The sequence below is a fragment of the Phocoena sinus genome, chromosome 6 (assembly GCF_008692025.1).
Source record: "Phocoena sinus isolate mPhoSin1 chromosome 6, mPhoSin1.pri, whole genome shotgun sequence".
Taxonomy (NCBI): Eukaryota; Metazoa; Chordata; class Mammalia; order Artiodactyla; family Phocoenidae; genus Phocoena; species Phocoena sinus.
The window spans coordinates 106275214-106301791 of record NC_045768.1 but is presented as its reverse complement, the minus strand read 5'-3'; the positions used below and the strand labels follow the sequence as shown (position 1 = coordinate 106301791).

General features: G+C 36.8%; 1 protein-coding gene across 15 annotated transcripts in view; it reads right to left on the bottom strand.

Annotated features, from left to right (window-relative positions):
• The window catches only part of HMBOX1 (homeobox containing 1), a 181704-nt gene that overhangs the window by 37275 nt on the left and 117851 nt on the right, over positions 1 to 26578 (bottom strand). For all 15 annotated transcript variants that reach the window (XM_032634090.1, XM_032634092.1, XM_032634086.1 and 12 more), the window contains exons 5-6: positions 15346 to 15456; positions 4509 to 4662 (exon numbers count right to left, since the gene is read on the bottom strand). In XM_032634090.1, coding sequence (XP_032489981.1) covers positions 4509 to 4662; positions 15346 to 15456 — 265 coding nt within the window. The remainder of the gene's footprint in view (positions 1 to 4508; positions 4663 to 15345; positions 15457 to 26578) is intronic.

Genomic DNA, 26578 nt, shown 5'->3' with positions numbered 1-26578 from the left:
AATCCTACTGAAATGCAAACTATTATTATCTTAAGATATATGAGGGCAGACACTACAACTTACACTTATTTTACCTCGGCTTTAGGCAACTGGTATAAGTTCAAATGCATACTTAGCTGGCTGATTTCTTGCCGATCTTCCATACCCCTACTAACGTTATCTAACAGACTAATCTGATCAGGTGCAATCTCCTTTATGATAAAGCCTGAACACCAAAGCTATGGTATAATTAAGCATGGTCTTATTAATTATAGAGTGCATAGTATGACTAAGTCCTGTATAATCAAAGTAGAGATGCTCCTGATGAAAAACCCTATCTTCCGCCACAGAGAATCTCCTAACATCATACTATCCTTTCTATGACTGTCTAACTGGTGAACTCCTATCCAACATCCATCAAAATGCAGCCAAAATGTCACCACTTTGGTAAAGTCTTCCTGACTCTCTCCTCTGCTTGCCGGCATCTCATATGATCCCATAAATTTAATTACCCATTTTCATAATAGCATTCATTCCCCAGTTCTATAATTGCTTATATCATAGTACCTCCCCAAGTTTGTGAGGAAATATATTTCTGGGCAGCTAAAGAGTTAATGAGAGGAAAGTTCTTCTTTATAGAAGAAGAACTCGAGCTTATCAGTGCAGAAGAAGTAAAAAAAAATTGGAATATAACCATTTTGCAAACCTCTTATGAAGAAAGTGACTAGGAAAAAATCATCAATGGATACAAAACAGTAGTTCTCAATCCTGAGTGCCCTTTAGAATCACTTGGGAGCTTTCCAAATATACCTCTGCCTAGGTCCCCCACCCAGAGATTACGATTCAGTTGGTCAGGGGTATAGTCTCACTGGTGTTTTTTAAAGCTCCCAGATGATCCTAATATGCAGCCAAGGTTAAGAATCACTGCCCTAAACTATGCTGTACATGGGGACCTTTCTAATAAGTGTATCAGGATGATAGCGCTGAATCTACTGATTAACCTTATAGTTACTAAAAATGGGAGACAACCAGACATTATGCGTCTCCTTATACAATGTAATAGGAAGAACAAAGTACCAGTTATGTGCCAAAAAACTGAACCAGAATCTAATCAGGGCTCTAGATCTAACTATCAGTCTACAGAAAATATGGGGTTATGTAATGAGACAGTAAGAGGATGTAATTGGCCAAATCTAAAATGTGGGAAAATCAACAGGACAAAATATCATGGTCTCTTTAACAAATAAACAGCATGGAAAACGTGTGTCTGTGTGTGTATGTGTGTTTATGTATGTATAAGAAACTGTTAAAATTAAGTGACTCAAGAGACCAAATGCCATGTGTAAAAATACATGTTTAATGAACAGGTGAATGAATGCTAATTAAAGAGAAAAGGCCCATCATTATAAACGATGAATTATTAAATCTTGTACTCTGAAAAGCAGGGCCAGATGTGGAAAAGGATGCAGAAGCACAATACTTTTGTTATGTGAATTAGTGAAATATTTATCTGTTTCTGTCATGGTCACAGAGGACATTTTCTAAAATATTTCAATGTACTTAATGTTTGCTTTTTAATTTATATTTGTATTTCCTTAAAATTTTGAGTAAAGAGAAAAACAGAAACAAATCATTATAGGTCAAATATAACCACTGTTTTTCTATTGGGGATGAGATACAGTTGTTCTGTATTAGAGCTGTCTGACAAAATTTTCTGTGATGATAGAAATGTTACATATCTGTGTTGTCTAAAACTATAGTCAGTAACCATATATGACTACTGGGCGCTTGAAATGTGGCTAGTGTGACTGAGGAACTGAATTTTAAATTTTTAAAAATTTATATAATTTAAATCTAAATAGCCACAGGTGGCCATGATCAGACAGCACAGTTTTAGATGACTATAGCTCTCCTTTCTATCTGCAATATTTTCCCCCTTCCTTTTGACCTAATTAAATCACCACATCCTCTCTTATCAATGCAAGATCTTGAAGCACAATGTACCTTTCCTTTCCTACATGTATTACAATTGCAATTTTACCTTGATTTGTATGACTGTTTCATTAACTTCTGTTTCTCCAACCTGACTCTTTAGGAGGGAGTTTGCAATGTTCACTATTGTACTGCTGTCGCTACAGTGACAATCAAATATTTATTAAGTAAATGTTACTATTAGATAACATCATGTAGTTGAGTTTTTGTGATATATGAAGCCTTTACATTTCTCCTAGTTCCATGTGATTTGATCCAAAATTTAGAGCATCCTTTAACACGCACATAATATACATACAAAGTGGAGAGAACCATACTATGAACCCCCAGGTAAACATCACCTAACTACAGAAATCAGTAATTTACTGATACCACTCGTTTTATACACACCCTTGCCCCTGCCTTTACGCCTTGTGTTATTCTGAGGTAAATCCCAGATATCACTTCATCATATTATTATACATGTTAATACATGTTTCTAAAAGACAAGAACTCTAATTTTTATAAATGTAGCACCGTTTACATATAAGTGACCATTATCGTAACTGAAACAAGAATCACTATTTATCCAGTGTTCAAATTTCTTCAACTGTCTGAAGATTTAAAAAAAAATAAACACTTGAAGAAACTGAGTTATTATTCTTAGGGTCTCTCACACCATGAATCTGGTTGACTTAAACCCCTGTGGTGTTAACAGAATTTTGTTCCATATTTCCTAAAAACCTGGAGTTGGATCTAGAAATTCAATTTGATTCAGCTTCAATTTTGTTAGAAAGAATACTCTGTAGGTGGTGTCTTAACATCCTCTAAGTACATAATACCTCCTTGTATATCTTTATGGGATGTTAGCAGCTATCAATGATTACTGTCTGATAATAATGATACTCTAATCATCTTTTTTCCATTTATTAGTTGGAATTCTTCCTCAGGGAAAAACTACCTGGTTAATCGAAGTTTATATGTGCAGAACAAGTTATATTTTAGAGATAAGGAAGCTAAAGCTCAGAATTTCTGACCTGAACAAAGTTACACAGCTGGTTAATGGCAAAGCCAAAATCAGGCTTCAGGTCTTCTGACTCTGAGCCAAATGCTCTTTTCAGTATACCATTCGATTGGTCAGATTAGATAATAAGAAAAAAAATGTGAAGCTGGCTCAGTGTAAATATGTACATGCTTAGAATTTAAATCTAGTTTTAAACATTCAATTCCACTCTTTTCTATTATTTAAATTATTGAGAAATCACAATATGAAAAAGTTCAATTGTTTTCACCTCTGCCTAATATATTCTTTTTCTCTACATTTTAATCTTAGGAAGTAAATACTTTTCTAATAGAAAATTACTACCTTATTGCATATAAACTCCATCAAACCAAGATTCTGTAAACATTACTTACAGGTAGGAGACTAAGAGGATAATTATACTATAGGATCCACCCTAAATATATTGAACATTTCATAACCACATTTAATTAACTTATATGATTTCCAATAGGAAAAACTGAAGCTAAGGTCAAATTCAAGTTTAAAAAGTACTGAGTACCGGGACTTCCCTGGTGGCGTAGTGGTTAAAAATCCTCCTGCCAATGCAGGGGATACAGGTTTGATCCCTGGTCCAGGAAGATCTCACATGCTGCGGAGCAACTAAGCCCGTGCGCCACAACTACTGAGCCTGTGCTCTAGAACCGTCGAGCCACAACTACTGAGCTTGCGTGCTGCAACTACTGAAGCCCTCGCGCCTAGAGCCCATGCTCCCCAATAAGAGACCCACTGCAATGAGAAGCCCGCGCACCACAATGAAGAATATCCCCTGCTCGTCGCAACCAGAGAAAGCCTGCGTGCGGCAACCAAGACCCAATGCAGACAAAAAAATAACTCAATTAATTTTTTTTAAAACTGTAAAAAAAAAAAAAAATTGTAAAAAAAACACTTAAAATAAAAAAAAGCACCACTATGGATCAGGTACTGGTGCTAGAGTCAGAGGATATGAAATCAAAGTCAAAAACATGTACTTCTAACCTCTGGGACTAAGCTCATCTAGGCTATACTCCTTATCAAAAAAAGTTAAGTCTCAGTGGCCTCCTACACAATTACTTAATATTTTTTATGAAAATAAGACTTCAAAGAGTCTTTCTAAAACATAATACAAAGATCTAAACTCAAAAAAATTATTCTAAAGTTTCTTAAATTACTGAGGACAAAAATTATATTGATAGATACTAACTCTGTTAGTATCAATGGATACATGAATTGATATTATATTGAATTGAATCCATGAATCAATCATCATGAATTGATATTATGAATCCATGAATCAATCAATTCAATTCAAGAATCAATCATCATGAATTGATATTATGAATTCTCAATGGTAAGATCATTTTATTTCAATAATACAGCACTTATAGTACTCCAAAATACTTTTAGAGATAAAACCTAGATCTCAAATTACTTGTTTGAAATGAAAAGTGTCCAAATCTATCCTAAGTTTCTCTTTCCTAAGTTTGGGAGATTGCTCCTAGGAAAAGGAGACATGTACCTTTCCATGACAGCCAGGCACTCCTTTCTCCAGGTAAATCGACTCCCTCGTCGCAGTCGGAAGGTGCCAGATGTAGCTGAGACTGGGGGAGGCGTTTGTCTCCATTCCGGGTCCTCTATTGGAATGGGCGCGGGTCTCATACTTAGTGTAGCTCCTGAAATAAATGAGACTTTTTTGGGCAAATATCTTGCAATTTACTAAAACCAATATGACAAATATATCATGAAATCAACAATAAACTTTTGCCCCTTCACTGGAAATTGCAGGCCCAATACATTTGGTATTTATATTTTAAAAACATTATTTGACCAAAATAAAAATCCAAGGAGACAAAAACTCTTCCTTAAAAAGTCCATCTATTTCACTTTACTTTGCTTATTTTATTTTATTTTGCCACGCTGCGTGGCTTGCAGGATCCTAGTTCCCCGACCAGGGATTGAATCTGTGCTCTCAGCAGTGAAAGCGCAGTGTCCTAACCACTGCACCGCCAGGGAACTCCCCCATTATTAATTATTTTAAATGTCATTTTTTTCAGTTAGTCATTTGTCTTTTATCTTTGTTTATGTCAATTTTTGAAACAAAGCTCAAAATCTCTCTCTTCAGGGGAATAAGGACATACGGTCTTTGGCCCAGTGACAACCCTTAATCAGAGTATCTTCCTCTGAAAAGTTTCTCTTGAAATTCCTATTTGACAGTTTTAATCTTTCTGAACAATATATCCTACAAGTTCAGAACCTTTCATTACCATTCAAAAGACTTCTTGTTGTTGAGAAAATGGAGCCCTTTAATCAATGTATGCAGGTAGGAGATGAATTTAAAATAAAACTAATTGTTGCAAACTCTTTAAAAAAAAAAGTCAAATATAGCATCAAAAGAAGAAAGGATATTTGATATGTTTTTAGTCTATTAACTAATTCAGATCTCCGTAAGTCTACCACCTGTTAATGCTATACTTTTTACCTCTTGAATGTAATAAAAGCAATGGAAAAAAATGTACAATTGAGATATTTTACTAAATCAGACTAGACTTTTCTCAGCCTGAACTGGTGATAATGCATGTATGCATATATTTCTTTCTTCATAACAGGAATTATACTCTATTTATTGTACCTTGCAATTAATACCAAGGGTAGCATTTCTACTTTACTACACACAGATTTGTTTCTTGATGTCCCCTTAATGGCTACATCTTTATATGTACTGTCTCATACAGATGTCCAATATTTCAACCAATCCCGATTTTCCTTTCCAAACCTGTTGTCCTGCATTCTCTCCCATCCAAGTAAATGGCATCCCTATTCTTTAAACTGCTCAGCTCAAAAATCTCAGAATCACCTTTGCCTCTGCTATTTTTTCCCACCTACTATATATCTAATGTACAGGCAAATCCTGTCAATTTTATCTTCAAAATATATCCAGAATCAGACGAATTTATATTACCTTCACTGCTACCACTTTAGAGTAAGCCAGCATCATCTCTCCTAAGCATAATTCCCTGGGATAGGTTCCAAGGATGGCCCTTCACAATAAGTCACACCTCCTGGTAATCATGCCTCTGAATCTGAGCTAGTCCTGTGACGCCTTTTGACAACATGGACATAGTTTGAGGCTAGGTCATAAGAAGCTTTGCAACTTCTGACTAGATCTCCTGGAATGCTGGTTCTGGGGGAAGCCAGCTGCCATATAAGAAGTATGACTACCCTGAGACCACGATGTTGTAAGGAAGCCAAAGCTAGCCACGTGGAGTGAAAGATGCCCAGTCTGCCTCCAGGTGCTCCTGTGAAACCCACCCAGGTGCCAGACATTTGAGGAAAAAGGCCAGTTTGGACATTCTAGCTGCAGCAGACACCATGTGGAGAAGTGTAGAACCCAGCTGACAGAAATAAGGCCCTAGACACACAGCCCTAATATAGTTGTGTGGTAGCCAGCTTCCAAGGTGGCTCCTAAGGATTGCCAACTCCTGGTATTCACCTCGTTGTACTAGGATTAGTTTATGTGACCAATAACATATGGTAGAAGTAATGATATGCCACTTTCAGGGATTAGACTGTAGAATACACTGTGGTGTCGGTGTTGTTGCTCTGGCCCTTAGATCACTTGCTCAGGGGAAAACTAGCTGCCATGTAGCAAGAACACTCAGCAAGCCAATGGCCAGGCCCATGTGGAGGACCTGCTATCTCTGGCCAATAGGCAATAACGACCTGGGGCTTTCCAAGACTCATGGGAGTGACCTTAGAAGCAGACTGTCCTGCCCTGGTGACTGCAGACCTGGCTGACAGCTCGACTACAATGTCATGAGAACTCTGAGCCAGAACCTCCTTAGCTAAGCTGCTCCTGAATTCCTGACCCACAGAAATTGTGAGGTAATAAATGTTTGCTGTTTTCAGCTCCTAACCTGTAGGGTGATTTGTTACACAATAATATAGAACTAATATAAGACATCACAACCACCTCCAGTTGTTTATTTCCCCAATTCCCTGACACACTGAGTATTATTAGTATAAGTGTTATTAATTATTCACATTTATAAATTTGGCAGACAAAAAATTCTCTTTAATATATAAAGATTTCACTATTAGTAAGAATGAGCATCTTTTCCTGTTTCTGATAATTACTTCTCTTGTGAATTTATATCTTTTGTCCTTTTTTCTTTTGAGTTATTCCTCTTATTGGTGTGTAGATACCATACCAACTGCTAGTCATATAGATTGCAACTATTTTTCTCCAGCTTTTCATTCATCTTTTTATTTATGATGTTTCGAGATCTTAATTTTTGTACAGTCAAATCTGTTAATCTGTTCTTTTATGGTCAATGCATTTTATATAACTCAGAATATTTTTATAGTTTTTACTTTTGTTTGAACTCTTAATAGATATATGATTTCCTGTCATGTGTGATGTAAAGTAAATATTTGACCTCTTCCTCAAATGGGCAAGTGTGTCACCGACACATTAGAGACCTACTGGCTTAAAAGGTGTGGCACATTCTGGCCTTCTGCCACACTGCCACACTCGTTCATTTACATATTGTCTCTTTTTGGTACTATAATGCAGAGTTGCGTAGCTGTGACAGAGACCACACAGCTTGCAAAGCTTAAAATATTTACTACCTGGCCCTTTAAGAGTTTGCTAACCCCTGATTTAAAAAATTCCTGTCCTACACACTATGAAACTCTAAACTGAAACCTTTCTTTAGGTAGTTCAAGAAAGAGGGTTCGGGCTTCCCTGGTGGCGCAGTGGTTGAGAGTCCGCCTGCCGATGCAGGGGACATGGATTCGTGCCCCGGTCCGGGAAGATCCCACATGCCGCGGAGCGGCTGGGCCCGTGAGCCATGGCCGCAGAGCCTGCGCGTCCGGAGCCTGTGCTCCGCAACGGGTGAGGCCACAAGAGTGAGAGGCCCGCGTACCACAAAAAAAAAAAAAAAAAAAAAGAAAGAGGGTTCCATTCTGCCAAAATAACTTGGCAATTAGGTCTGGGGCCAATTCAAAGTTAACAAAGTTTAGGCGTAAGAAGGAACTATGGGTCTAGAGGGTTTCAAACTCCTTGTTTTGGTACTTTTCGGAATGTAAGCAGGATTGACAGTATAATGAGGGCTCTGGAATCTACCTAAGCTAGATTATATAAGCTTTATTCTACAGCCATGATAAAAGGTCCAAAACGGAGCCAAACTTGCTACCATGGCTAATAAAGACAGAGGTAGAAATGACCTGGTTAAGGCAGCCAGGTTCTCTCATCCAAGGTCTGGCTCTGGTAAAAGGATAGAGGGTTTCAGGGCTTCATCGGGTGGAGGGTGAGAAACAGGTCAGTAAGTTGCTACTAGTAGGCCATATCTGTAACTATGGCATGCTTTCTTAGAGTGATAAATGGGCACAAATAAAACAAAGAATACAAAGAATCTTAACTGAGTCATGAGGTTGAAGGAAATGAGCCAACTGATAATAATGGTTCTTCCCTGGTATTAGGGTTTATTGGTAATATAACTATGCTTCTTTACAATATCCTGTATTGTCCAGGTTTTCTATAAAAAAGGAAACTTAGATGAAATAAAATTGGTCAGGAAGTCAAAGAAAGGGGGAGAGAGGGAAGGAGGAAAAAAAAGAAGAGAGAGAAGTAAGTAATGGCCTGGTTACTTTAAAAGAAATCAAGGTAATTTATGCATAGAAGGTGGAAACTCCGAATAATTTCAAACCTGTCAACATACTTAATTTGAAACATAATATTATCATATTTCTTTTGAGGTTTTTGTCTTGTTCCTTTTTCTTTTTCAATGTAGTAGTATTTAAAAATAGCAGAAGAGGGCTTCCCTGGTGGCGCAGTGGTTGAGAGTCCGCCTGCCGATGCAGGGGACACGGGTTCGTGCCCCGGTCCGGGAATATCCCACATGCCGCAGAGCGGCTGGGCCTGTGAGCCATGGCCTCTGAGCCTGTGCGTCCAGAGCCTGTGCTCCGCAACGGGAGAGGCCACAACAGTGAGAGGACCGCGTACCGCAAAAAAAAAAAAAAAAAAAAAAAAAAAAAAAAAGCAGAAGACGGAATTAATTCCCTGGTGGTCCAGTGGTTAGGACTCTGCGTTTTCACTGCCAAGGGCATGGGTTCGATCCCTGTTTGGGGAACTAAGATCCCGCAAGCCGCGTGGCAAAAAAAAAAAAGGCACAAGAAAAACTCTGGAAACACTACAACAGATTTGTTCTAGAAACCTGTTCCTCTTGCTTTGGTTGAAACAGATGGAGAGCAATGAATAACCCAAGAATGGGTTCACAATTATGCAGGAACAATGTATGTAAGAATTTAAATCCCTCTGAAGTAAAATACAGGCATTCTGGATTGGCTAAAGAACCCAGTATTTTCTTCCCTATAGGAAGCATGTTACCTGTGTTCTCTACAGAAACGTTTTTTTCTCCACATTATATCTGGGCCCCCATTAAGACAAAATATTGCAGATTTATCTAGCAGATCTAAACCCAGAGAAAACAAAACTCTTCCTAATTTGCTGATAGATTTTAACATTTTGGTAACTGTTCTCTTTGCATCTATAATCATTTTCTTGCTTATCAGCGTTACTTTTGGGTGAGCCTTTGCCAATCAGCTAATAAAAGAATGACTACAAGCATGTTATTACTGCTCCATTCATAGACACTAGCTTCTCCAAAAGTAATTTTTCATCTTCCCCCACGTCATAAACATGATTTCCCTGAGGCTCTACTCCCTGCAACAGTGAAGGGAGGAGGCATACTCTGCTCTCCAAATTTACTTCATGTGCAAACTTTATTTAATTGTTTAATTTAGAAATATGCAGAATCACCGCCATGAGCCAAGAAGAACTCATCAAACCCTGTCTGCTATAGTAATGTTTAAATTAGACAAGAGAGAGGACTGTTGAGCTTAATTTGATTAAATAAAGGGGCTCTTGATGTCAACCATACTGAATTCAGTACTCACTGCTTTTTAAAAATAGGCATTTTCTTGTAAATGTTTTCATAAGAAACAAGATAAAATGTATTTGATCAGTTTCCATCAGCCTGTTTTATTCATAAGCCTTGGCAGGCTTTAGGTTATGCTGGGAAATTCTGGTGATTGGTCTGTTTAGCAGAGAACTACACTGTATCTATAGGATTATCAGTAAAAATAACCTAAATATGCACTCTATTATTTTTCTTGCTGAGTCCACTAAAAGAGAGACTAAAAAAACCTATTCAAATGGATCCAGAGTGAAGAGGTTGAAAAAGAGAAGAACATCAATCAACGTATACAGAGAGAAATGCTCTGAGCCCAGGGATAAAGGCACAGAATGTACAAATACTTTTTGGGTTTTTTTCTAAATGCTTAGAGGGAAAAAAAGTACTTTTTCACCGTGTGAGTGTCCTTAATTTCGCATTTTTTCTCAGAATATATGCAAAGTGATGGTACCATTTACATTTCTTCCAACAAGCTATCTGTCCTGGACAGAGAAAAAACATGAAATAAAAGAACTATCAATAAAAATCACTGACATCTTATTTCTCTAGCTAACTGCCTCTCAAAAGCAGGTCTGAACTATGTACACCTAGGTTCTTCAGTTGTTTTATATCTTAAAAGCTATTAACAAGGTAGATTAATTTCTTTTTTTGCCTCTCTCCCTCTTTGCCTCCCTCCCTTATTTTCATTACACTTTATATGTATTTTTGGAATATACAACACAAGTGCATGGAATAAAATTTAGAAAGACACAAAAAGGTTACATAGTTAACAGTGTCCCTGCCACTCCCACCCTCCCCTTCTCTCAGTTCCCCGCCACAGAGCTATTCTTATCAGTTCCTAATATACCCTTCCAGAGATGTTCCAAGTTTATATAATCATATGTGTGTGTGTGTGTGTGTGTGTGTGTGTGTGTATTCCCTACATAAATGGCAATATACTATATCCATTGTTTTCTACCTTACTTTATTCACTGATGAATTTGATATTCCTACATATAAATTCAATTCATATAAAGCCACCTTTAAAAAAATTGCTATATAGGGCTTCCCTGGTGGCGCAGTGGTTGGGAGTCTGCCTGCCGATGCGGGGGGCACGGGTTCATGCCCTGGTCCGGGAGGATCCTGCAAACCGCAGAGCGGCTGGGCCCATGGGCCGTGGCCGCTGGGCCTGAGCGTCCGGAGCCTGTGCTCCGCGGCGGGAGGGGCCGCAACGGTGAGCGGCCCATGTACCACAAAAAAAAAAAAAAAAAAAAAAGCTATATAGCCTCCACAGTATTCCATTATACAGATATACCATAATTTATTTAACCACTTCTCAACTGAGGGACATTTAGTTGGATTCCAATCACCTCTGCAATGACTTGCAAAGAAAATTCTGATGTATTATATAAAAGGGAATACTGACTAGACACTGGATAAGGTATTCTTAGATGCTAATGTAATGTTAGTTCATCTTATCACACAATATTAATTTGGAACTATCATCATATAATAGTTCCAAAGTGTCCATGAAATAAGAATAAATTCTTTAGCTAAAACCAAGGGTTATTTTAAACTCAATAAAATAAAACTGCATTTATCTAGAAAAAATTCTATACCATATTAGCTCTTTTAATAAAGGTGAAAGTGCAAAGAAAAACTTTAAAAAAATTAAATTTCAACTGGTAATATCCAATCACTGTTGATGCAACAAAAAGGACCAATTTGACAATTACAAACTTATCCCCTTCTTTTCAGCTAACTCTGAATTACATCCTACAGAAAACTAGAAACTAGACTACAAAGAACTGGACTAGGAAGCTAGAAAGAACTCAGAACTAGAATGGATTTGATTCTTAAATAAAAAATAGGAAGTCCTTTTACAGGGGGACAGTTGGTAATGCAACTTCATAGAAAAGCAAATGCATATAATTAGGGGTACTTACTGTTAAAAGGAGGAGGCACTATATCCTTAAAGAAAAAAACACCTGCTAATTAACAGCTGGATGAATGCTGTTAGCCCTTTCCCATTTTCCTGTTAAAACTGGATTCCAATAGTAGTATTCCACAGTCGGCAGTGCTGTCAGATCAGCTACAACAATGCCGACATGATAGTCCGCCTTCCTGCTTGTAATGAATTCATTTTCCTGGTATCCCAGTCCCTGTCTGAGATTGAAGTCCAGCCCTGAAATCCAGTGTGGTAATTTAGCTTTACCAGCTATGATTAGATTACATGTCAGGCACTGATCTAAGTGCCAAATCCAAGAGACAAAAATCCCTTCTCTTATGGAGGCTGATTACCTGGCAGAGTTGGACTTGTGTTTGTCTTTCAAATTCTTCATTGCTCTGCTGTATATATTTTGGAACATCTTAACAATCCCTCTGATACTCCCCCTGGTAGCCAATTGCTGGCATGTGACCAGGTTTATGAAGCCCTTGGGCACAGTTCCTTATTTACCTAGCCCAACTCTTGTTATCAATATCATAGCCTAAACTGCTCTATTAAAGAGACCAAGTGCCAAGTTTTTGTTCCTTTCCATCTGATTTGCTCTGCTGTGAGTCACGGGAGAAGTCAGCTCTTTGGGAAGACTGCTTAGAGCTCAGATGGAAGTGTTGCCTCAACATGAGTCTTTAGACTGCGCTGTCCTATATGGTAGCCGCTAGCCACACGTGGTTATTGAGCACTTGAAATGTGGCTGATTGCAGATGGCATGTGCTTTAAGTGTAAAATACACATTGTATTTCAAAGAAAAAGAAAGAAAAGGAAAAAAATAGAGAAAGAGAGAAAAAAAGGAAGAAAGGAAGGACTGAAGGAAGAGAGAGAAGGAAAGCTCTCAGTAATTTTTTGAAGTGTTGATTAAATGTTGAAGTGATAATACAAGCATAAATATTGATACATTATCAAAATTAATTTTAGCTATTTCTTCTTTTTAAAATGTGGCTACTAGATAATTTAAATTACATATGTCATTTGCATTATATTTCTACTAAACTGTGCTGTTTTAGAACATTTAACTAATGGCAGCAACAACAGAGTCATTATTTTGAGAGGTTTGCCTGTATATCTAGGTATCATTAGAAAAATATCTAAAAATGGAAGTTCCTCTTTGTAGAAAAACTGCCAGCTAGTAAATATTGAAGGAATGCTAGATTACATCATCACCATTTTGCAATCCCCCACCAGAATAACTGATTCAGGTGAGCATCATCAATGGACGCTAAGACCACTGGCAAAGCTTGTTGCAGAAAAGGCTATTCATCCAGCAGCAAAGTAATGGCCTACAGATTATTTACAAGCTGCAAAAATAGGATCCGGTGGCCACCACTTTAACAAACAATCAAACTTAGCAAATGAGTAGTGCTACTACCTGACACTACATGCCTCTTGACATGTGGTAACGTGAGGTATACATTACCTACAAAGCATTTTGCCCCAATGTTTTATTGTGAAAAATTTCAAACATACAGCAACAATGAAAGAATTTTATAGTGAAAATCTGTACCCATACCATCTAATATTTTACCATACCTAGTTTATCACATATCCATCTCCCTATTCATTTTATCTTGATGTGTTTCAAAGTTAACTGCAGCCATTAGTAAATGTCCTCCCTAAACAATCTATGAAGCACTCTTGTCAAAAAATATTTAACCTGAATCTAATCAAGCCTCTAATCCTAACTTCCAATGTATGTGAAATACACAGGCTATAGAAGAACAAGTTAGTCGACACTAAGAGGATATAGAAAAGCCCAGAATGTGAGACATTCTGTAAGGTTAGATGGTTTAAAAAGTTTATGTCATGAAAGAAAAATTTTAAGTGACTAGTTTTAAGACTCTAAAGAGACATAACAAATTCCAATCTGTCAACCTAAATCACATACTATTTAATGAAAAAAAAAAAGCTGATAAATCAGGAGTACAGGATTAACAGATATAAAGTACTATACATAAAATATATAAGCAACAAGGATTTACTTTATAGTACAGGGAACTATATTCAATATCTTGTAATAACCTATAATGGAAAATAATCTGAAAAAATATATATAACTGAATCACTTTGCTGTACAGCTGAAACTAACATAATATTGTAAATCAACTATACTTCAATTAAAAAATTAATTCTAAAAAAAGTTACAAAAGACATTCTTGCAACAACTAAAGAAATGTGAATATGGACTGAATATTAGGTGTTATTATGGAATTAAAATTAATTTTCTTAGATGTGATTGTAGGGGCTGTGGTTATGTAGGTGATTACCCTTTTTTCAGGAGACGAATGCTAAAGAGAGAAAGAGTATGTGTTTGTATACACACATACATACATTTTAAAATTTATTCATTTATTTTTTTTATAGGGATAAAACAAATATAGCAAAATGTTAACAATTACTGTATCTACGAAGAGGATAAACAGGTGTTAGCTGTGCTGGTCTTTTAATTTTTCTGTATATCTGAAATATAAAAAATGGGGGGCTGGGTAGATTAAAAAATTCATTGCGAAGAGATTGATACGGTCTGTTCTGTTTTGTCTGCCTGAGCCTTTCAAAGTGATCTTTGGGAAAAAAAAATCTAACCAGAGACACACACACACAAATATGTCTCTATAACATTATTTCCACCTCAGAGCCAATGCTATTATTAGCTAAGAGTCTTCAATACTCGATATTCAAAGTCTGTGTAATGTGTAGATTGAGGGAGTCCATCACAAACTTCAGATTTTACTTATATACCACCATTAAAAGCATCCTGCAATAGATCTTGCCTCTTCCTGGCAACTTCTGACACAAAGGTTTTTGTGATCTTTTTAAAGATTTCAGTCTATTTTCCAACCTACTGCTGCCCCCAAAGTCAACAGGGCAGCTTCACCCTAAAGTCCAAAGACACATTCATTACCCAAAATTAGAATTAGAAAGAGAAAATCATTAGCAGAAATCATTGGATATGGTATAGCATGAACAAAATAAAAGTATTAAATTTATATTACTAACTAAAACAAGATTTACAAAAACCCATATAAAACTAGGTGTGGAATCTTATATGTACCAACACCTATAGGTGAGGGAAAAAAAATTGGCTACTGACTATCATGACCTTTCTTTCAAATTATGGTTAGAAATGTCATATAGCCTGGAAAACAAAGAGGCACCTTGGAGGAAGTAGGGAAAATGACTAGATAATATTAGACACTAAGCTAAAAATTGGTACAATCAGGGCTTAGGTTTTACAGTTAAGAGTGTTCTTTGGCATAAAGGAACAACAGTAAAGTATGAAACTACCTTGGGGAAGACAAACCAAGGAACACTATGGAGTGGAATGGAATCCAATTATGGAGTCAATAAAGTAATTAATTTATATTTGTCCCATTTCAGATGCAATAAAAAAAGGAAAAAATATTTACCAGGGTTTGTCTTTTCAAGCTGATACCATCGGTAAAACGCTCTTTTCTTCTGTTCACTCAGGTCTGATCCCTGCTGCAACAGCCAGTGAGAGATCCGGCTCTGACTGATACCTGTGGAGAAAGAGGAACAGCTGCTGTGGATACTGCAATTACAGGGAAGTTAATGAGGGATCTGTTGGTTCTAGGTTATTGGGTACTTTATTCTCTGTTAATTCTACAAGGAAGCTGCAACTTGAGCAAGGCTTTTAATATTGGGCTTCCTTGTAAAAGCTGACTGCAAGGATATATTCAGAAATGATCTATAAGAGGTCAAAGCATTTTATTTACCAAGACTTAAAAATGGTCTCTAAATTAATCTCTAAACCAGGTTCATGAATGTGAGATAAATGAAGAGCTATCTAAATAACAGTTGTCAGAAGTTGATTAAGTTTGTGCTCCTTCAACCACCATCACCACCTCCACCCCGATCCTGGTTTAGAACATTCGAACTTTTATCAGATATTTGGAAGAAAAAAAATCAAGCCAGCACATTTTGCTACTCATTATTGATACTGATAAAAAGACTGAGGGGCTGGGAAAGGAGAGGTCATTGAAAATACTCTCTTCAATAAGATTTCTGGATTATTTGTTAATTCATTCAGGCTAACTCATTTGTTAATTAATTTTCAGGCTCATTAGTATAGATAGCTAACAGTTGGAAGACTTTTAGAGTTATGCTACAATAGGACCTCTTAAGAAATCTCAAGAGGTAAAGATGTTCTAACAGACTTAACGAAACACTGAATACAATACAATGCAGTAGTTTTCAGCTATTACTAACAAGTTCTTGAAAGCAATAAATAAGAAATTGAAAGACCTCCATGTGGAAGGTAAAAAAGCATGTCTAAAACTTACTGGAGTATGAGAATAACATGCTTCTTTTGGTCATTATAGCTATTCCAAAATGAATAATTCAACATAAAACTGGCAAAAGCAAAGAATAATAGGAAATATAAAACTGTCTTATACACCCATAAGGCACTTTCCAAAAGACCATTCAGCTACCATAGAGGGTTAACAGTAGATAAACTCTCCCAAGGAATTACTTATGGTAACTGGATACTACTGAATACCACCTGTGCCAGCACCTGTTTAAAGCTGTAACTCACAACAGAAAGAGTGGTTATCATGAAGTAATCACGCCCCCTAACATAAGAAGAACCAGGAGGTCTGGTTATCACATTTAACTCATTAAAAGCAAGCCCCTAGCTTCTGTACTTTTAAAAACCTACGTTAAAAGAAAATTTGCAGAAATGGGGGAGGGCAGTTTTGTTAAAAGAAAAGTTGGGCTGAGAAACATGGTTCTCTGATTGGCAACACCTTTCACTTTCAAAGGGTGAAATTCAAAGAGTCTTTCCAAAACCGAAGAGATTATATTCTCAAATCATTCACACAGCAGTTTTTCAATGGACTGAAGATCTATGTGATGCAGGTGCTGGCAGCTATCTCTGTATGCTTGCTCTAAGAGACTGCAAATTATTCAGTATAATTAAATTGGCCATGTTTAGCAATGCTTTCACCAAAAGTCTAGTTTCAAACATTATACTATTTTTCACATGACTTTTTGGTTTTTTTTGGCAGCGTTGCAGTGCGCGGGTTTCTCATTGCGGTGGCTTCTCTTGTTGCAGAGCATGGGCTCTAGGCGCGCAGGCCTCAGTAGTTGTGGCTCCAGACTCTAGAGCGCAGGCTCAGTAGTTGTGGTGCACGGGCTTAGTTGCTCTGTGGCATGTAGGATCTTCCTGGACCAGGGCTCGAACCCGTGTCCCCTGCATTGGCAGGTGGATTATTAACCACTGTGCCACCAGGGAAGCCCTCACATGAGTTTTTAACAAGAGTGAAGAAATCAACCATGTACCACCATGAAATCAAAACTGATTTTCATGTCAACAAAATGAAACCATTTTATATGGATTCTTACATTGGTATCATACTACTCAAAAACAGAGGGAATTTGAGGAAAATCTGCTAATAAAAGAACCCAAATATATCGGTTCTGTTACCTACAGTATTAAATCTTCCTCAAACAGTCAGATCACACATAGAACAAACCACAGAGTCTACTAGATATTAGAGGTGTCCAGGTTCTGGCTGTGCTATAGTGGGGCAAGAGGGCAAAAGCCCAGCAAAAGGAGAGTAAATTATGGTATATTCATATAATAAGGTACTGTGAAGGCTAATGTTCTAAAATAGCCATCAAAAACAAATAATAGAAAACCAAAACCAAACAAAAAGCCATCAACTCCAAGTGTTGGCAGGGCATATATGAAACTCTCATATTGCTGACGGAAGGGTAAAGTGTCAGGGCCCCTTTGGGAAACAACTGGGCAATATCTACTAAAGCTGAACATACACATACCATATGATCTAGCAATTTCTTTTCTTGGTATACAGCCCACAGAAATGTGTACATACTCAAAAGAATATGTTCAAAATACTCGTACTGGAAGGCTTATATGAGCATTGTCTAATCATAGTCCCCAGTTTGAAACAACTCAAATACCCATCAACAGGAAAATGCATAAATTGTGGTATTTATGTATTCTACTATAGACTACTACAACAAATAGAAAAAGGGTAAACTACTGCTATATGAAGTCACATGGATAAATCTCACAAAAATAATGTTGGCCAAAAATAGTCACACATACAGGTAAAAAAGCCACGCACAATACTGTATGATTCAATTTACATAAAGTTTAAAAACAGACACAATTAGATATATGTATATGGATGACAATCAGAATAGTGGTTATCTGTCATTAGGAGGGAGGAGGTTAATTACTGGAGGTAGGATGAGAAAGGCCCATGAAGTGACCAGCACTGTTCTTGATCTTGATCTGGATGGTGGTTACATGTGTGTCTTCACTTTGTAAAAGCCATTAAACTGGACACTTTTCTCTATGTTGTATTTCAATGAAGTTTTCCCAAAAAAGTTTTAAAAATTCTATGAGGTGTTAAAAAAACAAACAAATGGATATGTATCAATATGGAAAGATCCCCATGATATAAATGGAAAAGTATACAGTTTAATGAATACATATATTTTTACATAATCTACGTTGTTTTGTACAGTAACAAAAGCTCATATATAGCCAAAGATACACAATACGAATTTAGAGTGGCAGACTCTCCCTCCATTGTACACCTCTATATCGTTTTCTTAATCTGTCTACAAATATTTATTAACTTATTTTATTTTAGCCTTTCCCTATAAACACTACACACTTTATTGGCTGCTTTATAAACACTGTAATTAAGTTAAACAAAACAGAAGTGTGAAAAGAAGTTAATTTCAGCCTTCCCTGGCAAAGTCCACTCTGGGGTAATCAGTGTTAACTGCTAATATATGTTGTTCTACAATTTTCTCTATGTGTAATTATTAATTTAATAAAACAAAGGGAGAGAAGGTAATAAAGAATATCCTCCTGTCTAGTCTTTTGTGAGAGGAGGAAACAAACAAGGAACTTCTTCCCTGTAAAACTTAATCTCAGTTTTCATAAGAAAACAAAGTAATAAAGCAAGCAGTTTTTCCAGAAAAGGCACTATAAAAATTAAATATGGGGCTTCCCTGTTGGCGCAGTGGTTGAGAGTCTGCCTGCCGATGCAGGGGACATGGGTTCATGCCCTGGTCTGGGAAGATCCCACATGCCGCAGAGCGGCTGGGCCAGTGAGCCATGGCCGCTGAGCCTGCGCGTCTGGAGCCTGTGCTCCGCAACGGGAGAGGCCACAACAGTGAGAGGCCTGCGTACCGCAAAAAAAAAAAAAAAAAAAAAAAAAATTAAATATGTACAATAATACATTTCACAATGATATTTCTTCGTTAGCAACTTGCTGATCAGTAGGGTTCCTTTAACTTTTCCTTCTGGGGCCGGTCCATGTCTTTGGAACTTCAATTGAGCTAGGTGTCAAAAGGCCCTGCAGCTTCTCTTTACTGTCAGCTTTGGTACTTCTCCTTCAGAGAAAATTTTCCTAACTCCCTTTACTTCCCACTGCTGAACACAATGTCATTCTCCACAAATTTTAGCTCCTCAAAAGCTCTTTTCTACCTTTCACAGGGCAGAAGAAAAGAAAAATTTACATATAACCTTCATACACTGAGAGACTAAAACTAACCCCTGATTAATTTCTTTCCAATAAGAAAGTGATCACATCGTGTTCAAAGGATGAAAAACCCTTTTTGCCAGTCTCATTCACATTCTTTTCTGAGCTTCAGCTCCATCCTTCCGGTTCTCAAATGCTATGCTCCCTTCCACCAGAGGGCTCTCCACCACAACCCATTCTTGTCAAAGTCCCTAGTACTACAAATTTAAATGTTTCTTCTTCCTCCAACTTCCTTTGGCACGTGACACTACTGACCCACTCACATCATCTTCATCCTTGGAATACTGGATACAACTCTCCAACGCAACTTTTCAGTCAACTTCAGGGATTGCTTTGTTATCTCCTTACATGTTAGTGCCCCAAGATTCCACGTTTAAGCATCTTCTTTCATTCTACACGCTCTTCCTTCAATCATCTCAACCATCAACAATCAGGGTTTAAAATATCTAAATACCAATGACTTCCAGAACACCAGACTGGTCTTTCAAACCATCTGCTAGACAGTTTCATGAGAATTTCCCACAGGTCTTCAACATAGTAAACTTGATTCATTATCCTCTTCCTTTAAATCTGTTCTTCCTCCTGTGTCCCCCATCTCAATTTTATGTTCCATTCTACTCCTTCCCCCAACTCTCATATGCTTTTCTCTTCCAAAATTTCTCTTCGTCTCTCCAATCCTCTTTCCAGCAGTTTGGAATCTCAGCCTCTTTTGCCTAGATAACTGAAATAACTCTGATGAAAAGAACAAGTCATCTAAGATCCACAAAGTACAAAATCCTCATGATCAGATCCTTTTTAATTAGAAGATCACTTCACAGATGAAAATGTGAAATGTGCTTCTTCAATTTCCTACTTGAGAGCTGCAGTCATCTCTGCAATTCACCTTCCACAGTGTGAGAGATATGTCTCAAAAATTTTAAGTTATAACACATGCAACCATTCTCCATAAAAATAACTCACAAATGCAGAGAAAAAAGCCCTTCCTCCATCTCTAACCCTTCTCTCATTCCCTAGAGGTATCCCTGTTTATTTGGTGTGAATTATTCCAAACTCTTTACGATACATTTAATACACAAACATGTACATATATATATTTAGGGTTTTTTTTTTAAACACACATTTGGAGTTATCCTATACATAATAAGTAGCAATGTTTCTCACATAATGTCTTGGAATTTTCTCACGTATCACATTGTGAACCTTCATCATTCTAATGACTACATGGTATTTTATATCAGAAATATACCATAATCCACTTACACATTTACCTGTTATTAGACATTTCAACTGTTGCTAACATTTTACTATTATAAATGATGCAATGAACACTCTATGCTTATCTTTGTGTATATAAATAAATATCTTAGGGCCAATTCACAGGAATGGACTTTGATTCGTAGCATACGAGTGGCATTTACGTTTGTGATGGATACTACCAAATTGTCCCCTAAAGAAGATTGTACCCAATTTTATATTCTAACCAACAGTGATGAGAATTTTTCCCTACATCCTCACCACTGCTGCTTATAAAATTTATTTTTAGAGTCTGACTTTCTTTTTGTAAACATTAACACATGGTCATTATAAAAAGAATTCTACACAATTCAGAGGAAAGTAGAACAATTAAGAGGAAAGCTAATAAAAAAAAATGCATCCAGGGCTTCCCTGGTGGCGCAGTGGTTGAGAGTCTGCCTGCCGATGCAGGGGACGCGGGTTTGTGCCCCGGTCCGGGAAGATCCCACATGCCGCGGAGCGGCTGGGCCGGTGAGCCATGGCCGCTCAGCCTGCGCGTCCGGAGCCTGTGCTCCGCAACGGGAGAGGCCACAACAGTGAGAGGCCCGCGTACCGTAAAAAAAACAAAAAAGCATCCAAATTCTTACCACTTATAAATAACTGCACTTATTACAAGATCACTCCAAGCATATGTGGACATAGAATAGGCAGAAATAATTACCAAAATGAAATAATACTACATGCTGAATTTTTAAATGTAAAAACACCAAATTTAGTTTGATTTGATTTTAACACAAGAAGAAAAATCTAAATAAACTAGAGAGAAAGATCTACTCAAATTTAGTAAATGCTTCTATAGGGGAAATGAGGTTTCTAAGAGTGCAATAAAGCAAGAAAAAAGGATCATACGAAAACACTGGGAGGTTGGAAGCACTGTTTTCTTGTGGGCAGTATCTAATGGCTCCTGGCTAAAAAAGCTAAGGAAATTAACAGACTGTGATAGCTAGTCTCCAGGATGATTCCTAATGATCCTCTTGGTCTTCCTACCTTTGTGTAATCCCATCCAACACTGCTTCAGGGTTGGTCTGTGCAAACAACAGAATACGGCAGAATATGGTGACTTCTAAGGATAGGTCATGAAAAGTTTCTGCTTTGCTCTCTCTTAATAGTTGGTTCTGAGGAAAGCTAGCTGCCATGTTGTGAGACCACTCAATTAGACCTATGGAGAAATCCATGTGGCAAAGAACTGAAGCATTCTACTAACAGCTATGCAAATGAGGCATCTTGGAAGTGAGTCCCCTAGCCTTAGTTAAGCCTTAGTTAAGTCTGCTGATGACTGTAGCCTCCTGAGACACCCTGAATCAGAATGATCTGTCTAAGCTGCTTGACCTATAAAAACTAAGTGAGAGAATAAAAATTTAGATTGTTTCAAGTCGCTAAGGTCAATGTAATCTCTTATGCAGCAATAGATAACTAATACACATACATATACTATACTTTCCCCATTTCCCTTCCCAGCCTGTACACCCAACTCCTGATATTTGGAAGATATTTTTGTGTAGTCAACATTTACATTCTGTCCTGGACTCATAATTCCCATAGTTGTTTACTCACAGTTGTAGATTTAAATGAATTCAGGATTTACCATACAGTTTCTCAGTTTTTCCATTCCTAAGCTCTGTATTTTTGCTTTTGTTTTTAACTGAGGCATATTTTACATACAGTGAGTGCACTGCTCTTAAGTGTATAATTATTTCCATGCTCCCTAAAAGATTCCCCTTGTCCTCTTTTCACTTAATGCTTAAATTTTATATTTTAAACTTAATTTTTGGTTAGTAAGATTTCTTCATCAAGCAATTTTTACCAGTAGAGGTTTATTGGTGCTGCATTCCCCAGTGCTTGTATGCCTGTATGTTTGTCTTCCCTGTTTATACTTTAAGGACAACACTACAGGGGAATTTTTGGGGGGCTTAGACTTTCCTTTAAAATCTGTTAAATTGGCATGATGTCAGTGGGTGGCAGAGTAAGGCCTTCTGAAAAGTTAGTCCCCCAAAAAGGCAATGATAGCAAAAGCTGCTCTACCATAAAAGCACTGGCAAAAGTCAAAATCAACTTTTTCAGAACTCTGGAAATTAACCAAAGGTGTGCAACAATCCAAAGAGTATTTATTCAAAAAAAAAAAAAAAGCTAAATTTTAGTAAGACCAGCTATATGACATTTTAACTTGAACTACACTCATTCCCATCATCCCAGCATTGCAGTAGACTATATTCTTGTAATCACAGTGAAAACCAAGAATGGTCTATTAGCCACTGGAGAGGGAAAGACAGGTTTGGAGTTCTCCCAAAACACCATTCTAAGAGAACTGTTATTATTTGACCTGTTTGGCAACCCCCTGGAAACTCCCATTTGCAAAGCTCATTCTTATTTGACCTTATCCAGACCTCATTCAGTGTGAATAGCCTTTTCCCTCGGAGGGGAGAAAGAAGGGAAGTGGTTTGCAGAAAACAATCAGTGGCAATCATTTAATATTGCAGGTGCCTGAGGTGATGATGATAACAGTTGGGGCAAACAAGGAACTGAACAAAATATTTAAAAAGCTGAGGAATTCTTAAGATGTCTATGAGGGTCTTTGAAAAGCTCTGATATAATTCTGGGAATTTAGAAGGCCAGGTACATGCACAGGGCTGTGCATATGCCTAGGTCTACGTGCATGACCAGGGCAATGTGCATCACAGGAAAGAACTATGAAGGCCCTAAGCTCTTGCCTCTGGCTGACTTTGAGACATGGTGCGAAGAGAAAGTGAAGGGTAAGGTAGAATTATAAACTGCCTGCCTGAGCATTAAAGGCATGCCTCAATATATGTACAGAGCTCCTCATCAAGGCTGGGAAATTTATTGGTTCCAGGCATTTAAGGAAATCTCTGTCCAATAATTAGCTGACTACTAAGCTAACAAGGAAGAGACTTCAGTAGCCACACACCATAAAGAATACTGACTTTACAGGATTAGTCCAGGAAAGTCACTAAACAAAAAGCAACAAAAACAAACAGCAACAACAACAAATCAAAGGGTGGAGAGGAATCTGATTTCAAGAGCTTCCACATTATATTATTTAAACTGTCTAGTTTAAAACAAAACAAAACTTATGAACCATGAAAGGAAACAGTAAAGCATGACATGCATAGTAAAAGAAGCAGTCAATAAGAAATGTCTTTGAAGAAACCCAGATGTTAGACTTACTAGACAAAGACTTAAATCAGCTATTTTTAAAAACTAAAGAAAAATGTCTACAGAACTAAAAGAAAATATGAGGAAAATACATCATTAAACAGAATATCAATAAAGAGGCAGGAATTACAAGAAGAATCAAATAGAAATTCTGGAGCTAAAAAGTACAATAAGTAAAATGAAAAATTTACTAAAGAAGCTTAATATCAGATGTTAACTGGCAAAAGAAATAGTAAACATGAAGATGGGTTGATTGAGATGATCTTTTATGAGAAAGAGAAAGAAAAAATAATGAAGAAAATAGAGCAGAATCTCAAAAACTTGTGGGACACTGCCACGTATACCAACATACACATAATGGGATTCCCAGGAGGAAAAGAGAGAGAAAACAAAGAGAGAATACTTGGAAGAATAATGGCCATACAATTGCCAAACTTGATGAAAAACACTAATCTACACATCCAAGAAGCTCAATAATCTTCAAGTAGGGTAAACTCAGAGAGATCCACAGCTAGAAACATCATAACTTGGTTTTTGGGGTTTTGTTTTTGGTTTTTTTGGCCATGTTGCGTGGTCTGTGGGATCTTAGTTCCCCGACCAGGGACTGAACCCATGCCCCCTGCAGTGGAAGCACGGAATCTTAACCACTGGACCACCAGGGAATTCCCCATCATAAACTGTTGAAAACCAAAGTCAAAGAAAATTTGAAAGCAGCAAGAAAGAAGTGACATTATGCACAAGGGATGCTCAACAAGATTAATAGCTGCAGATGGTAACTAGACTTATTTTGGTAATCATTTTGCAATGTATACAAATGTTGAATCATTATGTTGTAAATCAGAAATTAATATATTGTATGTCAACTATACTTTAAAAAAAAAGATTAATAGCTGATTTCTCATCAGAAACCATGAAGTCATAAAGCGGTAGGATGATATATTCAAAGTGCTGGAGGAAAAAAAAAAAGACCAACAAACAAGAACCCTATATCAAAAAAAACTATCCTTCCAAAGCAAAGGAAACATTAAGACATTGCCAAATGAACAAAACCAGAGAGAATTTGATGCCAGAAGACCTGCTGTACAAGAAATACTAAAGAGTGTTCTTTGGGCAGAAATGAAAGGACTCTAAATAGTAATTCAAATACACTTGAAGAAATAGTGACAGTAAAAGTAACTACATATGTAAATATAAAAGACAGTATAAATGTATTTTTTCTTTATAACTTATTTCTTCCCTATTTGAATTAAAAGAAAACTGGATAATGCAATAATTAAAAATCTAAGTTGATGGGCACACAATGTATAAGCATGTAAATTGAATGGCAACACTGGCACAAAGGAGGGGGTAGGGAATGAAGCTCTAAAGGAGTAAAGTTTTCCTATACTATTGAAATGAAGTTGGTATTAATCTGAACTAGGTTATTATAAACTAAGATATTTATGGTAATCTCCAGGGCAACCACTAAGAAAATAAATTTTTAAAAAAACAAAAGAAATGACAAGGGATTTAAACCGTACACTAGAAAACATGTATTTAACACGAAAGAAGTAACTGAGCAACAGGAAAACAAAACAGACACAAGACATACAAAACAAGTGATACAACGGCAGATGTAAATCTAACCTGATCATATTTACATTAAATTCAAACGGATTATACACTCCAATAAGAAGACAGAGATTGGCAGAATGGATTAAAAAAACACGATCACACTGTACACTGTTTACAAGAGATACATTTTAGATTCAAAGACATGAATAGACTGAAAGTAAAAGAATGCACAAAGATGCACCATGTAAAGAGTAACCAAATGAAAACTGAAGCAGCTATACTAATGTTAGACAAAATAGACTTAAAGACAAAATTTGTTACAAGAGACATAATAAGGACATTTTGTAATGATAAAAGGGTTAATTCATGAGGAAGACATAATTAAAAATATATATGCACCAATCAACAGAGCCCCAAATATATGAGGCAAAAACTGACAGAACTGAAGGGAAAAAAAGACAATTCAACAATAATAGTGGGAGATTTCAATATCCCATTTTCAATAATAGAACAACTATACAGAAGATCAACAAGAAATAGAAGACTTGAACAACAATATAAACCCACTAGACCTATCACACGTCTATAGAACATTCCACTCAACAACAGCAGAATACACATTCTTCTCAAGTGCATGTGAAACATTCTCCAGAACAGACCATGTTAGGAAATAAGTCTCCACAATTTTTAAATCAAACAAAGTATGTTCTCCAAACACAATGGAATGAAATTAGAAATCAATAATAGAAAAAAATTGAGAAATTCACAAATATGTGGAGATTAAACCACACAGTCCTAACCAATGAGTCAAATAAAAAAATCACAAGGGAATTAGAAACTACTTTGAGATGATTAAACACACACACACACACACACACACACACCCCACAAACCAAACTGTATGAGATGAAGCTAAAGAAGTGCTTAGAGGGAAATTTATTGTTATAAATGCCGGTTTAAAAAAGAAAAAGATCTGAAATCAATAATCTAAGCTTTCACCTTAAAAAATTAGAAAAAGAAGAGCAAACTAAATCCAAGACAAGCAGAAGGAAGAAAATAATGTAGAGGAAAAAGA